At 47.6% G+C, this 8773-nt stretch overlaps 1 protein-coding gene across 1 annotated transcript in view; it reads left to right on the top strand.

The window, feature by feature from the left end:
- LOC110318266 (1,25-dihydroxyvitamin D(3) 24-hydroxylase, mitochondrial) overlaps positions 1–8773 on the top strand; it is a 15003-nt gene that overhangs the window by 3758 nt on the left and 2472 nt on the right. Inside the window, exons 4-11 of the mRNA XM_021193149.1 lie at positions 263–359; positions 1714–1805; positions 2659–2770; positions 4104–4249; positions 6308–6474; positions 7525–7603; positions 8193–8390; positions 8494–8613. Coding sequence (XP_021048808.1) covers positions 263–359; positions 1714–1805; positions 2659–2770; positions 4104–4249; positions 6308–6474; positions 7525–7603; positions 8193–8390; positions 8494–8604 — 1002 coding nt within the window. The 3' untranslated portion in view covers positions 8605–8613. The remainder of the gene's footprint in view (positions 1–262; positions 360–1713; positions 1806–2658; positions 2771–4103; positions 4250–6307; positions 6475–7524; positions 7604–8192; positions 8391–8493; positions 8614–8773) is intronic.

Raw genomic sequence — 8773 nt, 5'->3', positions numbered from 1 at the left:
CTCTCTCTCTCTCTCTCTCTCACACACACACACACACACAAAACAACTTCCAGGGACACTCTTAAAACAAGCCTGCAACTTAAGTTTCAGTGGCTGCAGGAAGAGCTTTGGGAACAACACAGGACAGGCCTGCGGGAAGACAGTGTGTAATTAGCACCCATCACCACCAACAGCAGAAAGACCCTCAGAAGAACTCCCTGAACTAGTACCTTCTCTTTCCCTCCTGGGATGCAGACGTGCCTTTCTTATTGCTTTCTTTAAGGTCTTGGCTGATTTTATGGGGATAATCGATGAGCTGCGTGATGAGAGAGGCCGCATCCAAGACTTGTACAGTGAGCTGAACAAATGGTCCTTTGAAAGTACGTTCTTGTTCACTTATGCTACAAGAGATCTGGGGGGATAAGGCACTGGTCTCCAAAATGATAGATTATCACCAATCAAGACAAGGCCATACAAACTTGTTTTAGCTATGACTAATACAATAGGTTGTTGATGAAGTCATTTAACAAATACTTCTTAAGCAAAGACTGTGTGCTAGACACACTAGGTACTGGAGACACGGCGAGGAACAAAATGGACAGCCTCTTTGCCCTCACAAAACTACAAGTCTAAAGTGACAAATACCGGTAAGGACATTCACAGAGTTAAGAAGGAGCAGAGACATGGACATCGGTGAGAGACTCCTCTCTGCTAAGACGAGGGTCAGATTGTAAGGGCAGAAAAGGAGAAACTTAGATAGGTCTCTTTAGATGAGAGTTCCAGAAAAATGGAGCCCAGAGTGAAGGCCCCCAACCCAGGCAGAAGTCGAAACACCGGGGTTCTGTTGTTAGCACGTTGGCTTGAAGCAAGACAACAGCAGCTGCCCCCAGCCTTACCTCTGTACTTTACACAGAGACCACAGGGAACAAGAAGAAGACAACAGATTACTCTGTAGCCTTCTTGTCAAGAGGGCAAAGGGATCATGGGAGACACACACACACACACACACACACACACACACACAGTGGAGAAGCAGCCTGCCTACAAGTCTGAGGACCTGGGTTCTAACCTCACACCAATCTAGCCACCGTAACACACGTCTGTAATCCTAGTGTTCCTATGACAAGATGTGAGGCAGAGAAGGGAGAGTCCTGGGATGCTTACAGGCTGGCTAGCCTGGTATATGACATCGCAGTCCAGATGGAAGCATGTTCAACTACCACATCTAGCCTAGGGACACGGGTATTATGTAATTCAAATTCTCTCTGTGCAAAAAAGTCTTAAAGACAAAAGAATCTTATTTGAAAATTGGTTGATCCTAAACAACATTATTAAATAAAAAAACAGAACAGGAAAACCTCTGTTCTGGGCTAGCCCAGTCCCTAGCAGATACGAGAAACCCATGCACTCCATAGCCCATCCCTCCCCAGCCCTTCTCACTGTGACAGCAGGGATCTCTGAGCCACTGGCACCTCTGTCCTCATCTCCCTGTGACTGACACAGACACTGTGTCTCTCACCAGGAGGTTCCAAAGCTTCTGAGTCACGGCTTCCTGAAAATGACTTCTAGAAGAAAATTTATCCCCGTCCTCCTCTCTCGCTCTTCTTGAGATTTTTGGTTTCTAGAGGAGGCCACAGTCTCACGGGACACAGAACTACGTCTTTAATAGGCAGCTAATCATAGACTCCAGTTTGGCTACCGTTGAGTAACAGTAGTAATTATTTTCAATGACAGGCATCTGCCTTGTGTTATATGAGAAGAGATTCGGGCTCCTTCAGAAGGACACAGCAGAAGAAGCCCTGAACTTCATCGCAGCCATCAAAACAGTAAGCAGGCCCTCTGGACTGCAGGTCCTCAGAGCTAGAATGCAGAGTAGCTAAGGTTACCCCTGTGTCGCCCAAAGAGAAGTGTTTGCACTTATATTTCTAATACTTAACGCATCCCCTTTGATACCTATACTTTAATATATACATGTGCACCAATCACAAAAAAGCTAAGTCCGTCATTAATCAGTTTATTATTTTAAATGTATTTAAGGTATCTCGATGAATGGCCAGTTGGTTAAAAGATATCTTTTAAAGCTGAGTGTTGCAGATTTTTAAAGTTTTGAATGGTTTGAGTAACTTGAGATATTATCGATAGGATGAGACCGATTTGGGATTAACTAAGGTTATACTATAACAGAAACTGGAGCAAATAGGCAAAGTATAGCTTTCCAGTTTTTCCTTCTTTGTACATAATCAGGATATTAAAAACTGGGGCTGGTGGTACAGGTCTATCATAGCAGCTGCTTGGGCGAGGTCCCAAGGCAAGATAATTGCAAGTTTTAAGCTGATTTTGGCTACAGAGTGAAGGCAAGCACAGGCTAGACAATTTAATGATACTTTGTTTCAAAATAAAAATAAAATAAGAGGGATACAGAATAAATCAGTATTATATCCTTCTTTTTAAGCAACCAGGAGATCCTGGGTTCGATTCCCAGTACAACCAAACACGAGACAGACACCTTTTTATTAAACGTAGCACAAATCCGTCTTTGAGATGAGTGAGGGAGAGGGTGGCCTTTGATGCCCACCCTTCGGAGATGCAGAAGGGGTCTGAGTTAGGATCCTCCCTCTCCAAGGAGAATGCTGGCCTGGAGAGAAGATGGTGGGGTTCAAGCTGCTGTGTTTCTTACAGATGATGAGCACATTTGGGAAGATGATGGTGACCCCCGTGGAGCTGCATAAGCGCCTCAACACCAAAGTGTGGCAAGCGCACACGCTGGCCTGGGACACCATTTTCAAATCAGGTGAAAGGGCCACCCTGCCCACTGCCCACTGCCATCCAGTGACCCTGACCCTATGTCTAGGAGAGGCATAGTGTGATCTCTCTGACTGAACCTATCATGATCATCCCATGGTATTGCTTCTACTGTCTAGAGTTTTCTCTGCTCGCGTGCAGAGCTGGAGGAAGCAGAAGGAGTTAATTCTCTGCAATCTGCTCTGCAGGGGGTTCAAGGAAGAGTTCCTGCTTGGTGCTTTGACCCTGTGTGTCTCCTCCTTTTCATCCTTGACTACCTCATCTCTAAAGTAACGAATGACACTAACTCCCTCATTGGTACAACTTTTAACGTGCCCAGTAGAACATAACCGTGGAGTGTACTGTAATATTTTGATGGTTAGGGCTATTTCTGCTCCATGACACAGGGTGCTATGCGTTGTGTGCATGTATAGGTTTGATCCTTACACAAAACCACATAGTCAACTCGGTTTTGAGTTCCCAAGCAATGGCCCTGAGACACACCTAAGTAACTATCCCAAGCCTCCAGGTTAGACCATGCTTCAGGACTAAGACACCAATTGCACCACAGGCCAGTGACCCTGCCCACTCTCCACGGCATTCCTAGTTTGGAGTCCGCCCACATAAAGGATTGAAGTGAGACAGTTATCTGAATGTGTTTTATAAATGCTAAGTGCTCATAGTATTTCCAGGCACTGTACTTACATATGTGCCTAGTAATATCTGTGTCCAAGTTTGGAATATGTACATAAGCCCAGTTCTCATCCCACCCCCCAAGCTGCTCCCTTCTGAGCTCTGGGGGTTTGTTCATTGAAGTGTGATGATGGACCAACAGCTTCTGCCCCGGGAGCTTGGTAGAAATGAAGCCATCAAGGCCATGCATACATACTTGGTGGTGCGTGCCTTAAGTACCAGCACTCTAGAGGCAGAGACAGGCATAAATCAGTGGGTTTGAGGCCAGCCTGGTCTACATAGCAGGTTTCAGACTAGCTAGGACTACATAGTGAGTCCCAGCAGAGGGGGGGGGAGAGAGAGAGAGAGAGAGAGAGAGAGAGAGAGAGAGAGAGAGAGAGAGAGAGAGAGAGTGAGTTCAGGCTCCTTCATCCCTGATTCTGAATCAACACTTTTGGAAGATGCCGGGTGAGGTGGATGCAGAGGAGCCGATCCATTTCAGCCTTGCCCAGTCCTCGCCAGTGTGGGGAGAGCATTAACTAGATACTTGATGATCTAGCAAATCGTCTGTGTCCCTGTCATGGCTCGGTGCTGCAAGATTCTCTTGGGCTATCTTCCCCCATCCGAATTTTCACTCTCTCTCTCTTTCTCTCCTTTCTCTCCTCCGACAGTCAAGCCCTGCATCGACCACCGCCTAGAGAGATATTCCCAGCAGCCCGGTGCGGATTTCCTCTGTGATATCTATCAACAAGATCATCTTTCCAAGAAAGAACTGTACGCTGCTGTTACGGAGCTCCAGCTGGCTGCGGTGGAGACGGTGAGGGTGGGCTGGGATCACAGCTGGCTAAAGTCCATTGGGTGGTTTGTTTTCCGCCATGAGTTCTTAAGCTGCCATTGCAATCATTCTCTCCACCAGAATCACCCGAGCAGCAACCGCAACCGCCTCAAAAATCGCAAACTCCATAGTAAGAGTCTCACAGTGAGCGCGGTGGGAATGCTAAGCACGGTGCGGTGCGGTAGGGACCGACTCTCTTAACACGCACTCCAGTGCGGAAAATGCTGAGGAAGCTCTAGCCAGCACGAGGCAGAACTGAGACAGGGATTTGGAAATAAGTGTCCATGCTCGGGCAAGACAATTTAACTTTTTCGAGCATAAGGGCAGGAGAGAGAGAGAGAGAGAGCTCAGTGGGTGAGGTACTATCTGTGTATCCACGAGGACTTGAGTTTGACGCCCAGAACTCGAACTTTAAAAGCCAAGTGTGGTTGCTCATGTGTGCAATCCTAGGGTGGGGGATGTGGAGAGAGGGGGATCCCTGAAGCCATAACCAGGCTAGCTAGGCCAGCGAAAGACCCTGCCTCAGAAAATGAGGTAGAGCCAACCTCCAGCTTCCACATGCACATCCAGATAGTGGAATATATACACCATGAGTGGACATTTTAAGCAAGGGAGTAAGCTGGACAACATAAGCTTTGACAAGTGGAGGGGCAGAGAATGAACATCATAGAGAGAGCCAGTTAAGGATGCACGTGCCAACCCCCCCCCCAACCGAGGTCATGCCGGGACAGCCTGAGCTCTTGAGGTTTCCTAACCCACTTCCCCTGGAATTAAGCTCTACAGTTTTCCTGAGGACCCAGGCTGAGTCCCCTGGATGTGGTGAAACTGTAGTTACCCAGCTCCACGGAGCACTGTTTGACCCCTATTGTGAGGCGCTACCTGATAGGGTTCTGCACCTGGCCCACTTCCTTTTCAGTCCTGTTTACTCTGAAAGTCACATTGGGTGGACAACCGGATTTGACTGCCTTTAATTTGGAGGCCGTGCCCTCTTCCTGTTCTGTAATAATGCCACCCGGGGTTTATTTCAGCCGAGGCCACTGGCCCTCTGACATGAAGAAGCTTGCCTGGGAGGCACATTCTTCCAAAAATAATAAATGCCAGTTGGCTCTAAGCCATCCTGCACTCTGCTCCTTAGCGTGAGTGGGGGTCATGGCACTTAGTCACAGCGCCTTGGTGTCTGCAGGGGGAGAACAAGACACTGAACTCTGGAGACTGTTTTGCTTTAATTAGTTTAAGAGCAGCCAATTGTGTCTGACTCCTGGTGGTGAAGATGGTGGGTCCCCCTCGTTACCTTCAGAAAAGCTGCCAAGATGCCCTTAAAAAGGCCACTGGCCTTGTCAAAATCTGCCACTGGCTTCTTGGCATACTCAGTTTGATGTTAGAATTCATTTCCTCTTCTATTCTCTTTTGGCAAGGTGTCGAATTCTCCTGCGAGGGCATTTTACATGTGGCTAAGGCCCCGATGGGGCCTTTTCCTGTTCGTGGTTCATTTAGGGTATAGCTAAAAGACCGTTCATTACATTCCAAGAGGGCGACGTCTTACACGTGTAATTGCATAGAGAGCCTTTGACACGTGCCACCGGAGTTCTCCCATCCTCTCTTTACTCCGTTTTACATAAGTTTTGCCTGTTAAACAAGTTCTAGTTCGGTTTTTATTTTGAGGCCCTGATGGATTCACATTTAGGTTTGAGGGTGGAAAACAGAGAGGACATCTTTGTATCTTGCTCCGGTTTCCCCCTAGTGGTAGCATTTCACGTAGCAGTAGAATATGGCACAACTGAGAAACAAGTCTGGGTCGTCCCCAGACTTACCACCCCCCCTTGCCAGTTGTTTGCGAATTTGTTTGTGCCCAAGCAATTACACCCAATAGTAGTTTAGACGGGGCCTTTTGATAGCCTGACATCGATTTGAGGCCGGTCATCGACAGACTCTATCTCATTCGTTTGAGACCAGTCATGCGCAGACTCTCATCCGTGGCCGGTTGCCTTTGAGACCAGTCATGCGCAGTCAGTCTCTCATCTGTGGCCGGTTGCCTTTCAGACCGCAAACAGCTTGATGTGGATTCTCTACAACCTATCCCGGAATCCCCAAGTGCAACAGAGACTTCTTCGGGAAATCCAGAGCGCGCTGCCTGACAAGCAGACGCCACGGGCGGAAGATGTGAGGAATATGCCCTATTTAAAGGCCTGTCTGAAAGAGTCCATGAGGTACGGACACACCTCTGGGCCAGTACATGAGAACAGGTTCTCTTGCTTTAGCACTAGAAAAGGATACTCTTGGATACAAAGCAAGGATACCTCAAAGTACTCCTCCTGGTTTATTATATACATCTATCAAGCTAGAGAGAAGAGCCTTAGAGTGTAGGTGTTTATATCACTGTATTTCCAAACCCTGTGGGCCAATCCTTATAAATCCTAGAAAGCATGTTTCTTCCTCTAATGGACGCTGTCAGTAGTAAGGGAATCAGGCGTGATTGTCTGGTTTGAGATGAAGGCCAAGCAAGAGGACGCGGAGATGCACATCTTCTTCTTTGCAGACTCTTCCTGGGAGGTAAACTTCCTCCCATGCTAGCTTAGAAAGACGCAGCACTGCCTCTGTGGGAAGCAGAGGAATAGAAAAAATGCCAGGCCTCAGGTGAAGCATGAGATACGTACAGATTGCATGGAACGGAATAATTGATGAGCCACTAATTAACCTTAGAAGAAAAACAGTGTGATGAGCCACTAGCTAGCCTTATATAAAGGATTTGACTAACATGATAAGGAACAAGTGACACACATATTGAAAGGATGGGATTTCGTTCGGACTGGAGAGATGGCTCAGCCGTTAAAGGCTAGGCTCACAACCAAAAATATAAGAGAAGATGGGATTTCTTTAAAACAAGACAGAACAGACCTTAGTTCTTCCATGGTCGCACACAGAGTATTTGGTTATACCCACTCTCCTCTCCCAGCCCCGCCCAGATCCACCCCCTTCCTCCATCACCCAATCCTCTGCCTTTTTCACCAGCAGGAGGGTAGTTGATCTATAAGGGGGCTACACCACTAGGAAAACCCGACTTTCCTTCTCCCAACTGCTCCTCATGGGAGTTTCCCAGAGCTCATTACGGAAAGAGATGGGGTATCGGTCTTGTCCTGTGACATCTGACGGAACTCCCATTTCTCATTCTGTCCATATTCCTAACGCCCAGTCAGACAGCGTGGGGGTCGGGGGTGGGGTTTGTGGCCACATTTACAATTCTGATTTTGACTTTTCAGGCTTACCCCAAGTGTACCTTTTACAACTCGGACCCTAGACAAACCAACGGTTCTGGGTGAATACACGCTACCCAAAGGAGTAAGTGAACTCTGTCTGTCTGTTCATTAGCACAACTCGGGAAGATCACACACTTCCCAAGAGTTTGTCGAAGCTCCCTGAAGCTCTTTGCTGGGAGAACATTCGCTCTGTAAACCCATAGGAGACGGAGCATCGTTGGCTTGCTACTTAGTGCAGAACTAGGGACGGTGGCTCTTGAGATGCAAACATGAACTCTAGGTGTGTTACAAGGAATCTGCGAGCTTCATCCTCCCTCATCTGAAAACTGAGGAGAGATGAGGGGGTTGAGAAAACGGAACACAAAAAAAAATCTGCAGAGTTCTGGGGCTGGGGAGGGAGGGGTCTCAGGGAGCCAGAGCACTTGCTGCACAAGGATAGGATCTGGGTTTGAATCTCCAACATCCACGTGAGAGAACCTGTGTCCAGGGAATAAGGCAGAGCGAGAACCCCAGATGTCTCCCTCTTGCCTTTGCAAGTGCACATGGGTGCATGTACTGCCCACACATGTCATACCTAACATATGTCAAGCAATACATTATCATTGTATTTCTGTGAGTTCTTTTTACCATTGATTTTTTTTTTTAAATCATCTTTTCCTGTGTGCTCTTAGACGGTGTTAACACTAAATACCCAGGTGCTGGGTTCTAGCGAAGACAATTTTGAAGATGCTAACAAGTTTAGACCAGAACGCTGGCTTGAAAAGGAGAAAAAGATCAATCCCTTTGCTCACCTCCCATTTGGCATCGGGAAGAGGATGTGCATCGGGCGCCGACTGGCTGAGCTACAGCTCCACTTGGCTCTTTGCTGGGTAAAGATCTTCAGTGGGTCTCTACAACCCCATCCTAAGCTATTCCACAGAGCAGGAGGCAAGAGAGGTCTAACTCTTCTTTTTATCTCAATGTGTGTTACAGATAATCCAAAAATACAACATTGTGGCTACAGACAATGAACCTGTGGAGATGCTGCATCTTGGCATCCTGGTACCTAGCCGGGAGCTACCCATTGCCTTCTGTCCACGGTAGGCTGCTGAGGTGAGTGGCTGGGTCCCTGTTGCCTTCGGGCATCTTACCCAACCAGGACTATGCAAAGTTCAGACATGTCTAGACTCGGCTCTCCTCCTCTCCTCTCTTCTCTTCTCTTCTCTTCTCTTCTCTTCTCTTCTCTTCTCTCCTCTCCTCTCCTCTCCTCTCC

Source organism: Mus pahari, chromosome 3 (genome assembly GCF_900095145.1).
Source record: "Mus pahari chromosome 3, PAHARI_EIJ_v1.1, whole genome shotgun sequence".
Taxonomy (NCBI): Eukaryota; Metazoa; Chordata; class Mammalia; order Rodentia; family Muridae; genus Mus; species Mus pahari.
This window is presented reverse-complemented; position numbering and strand designations above follow the sequence as displayed.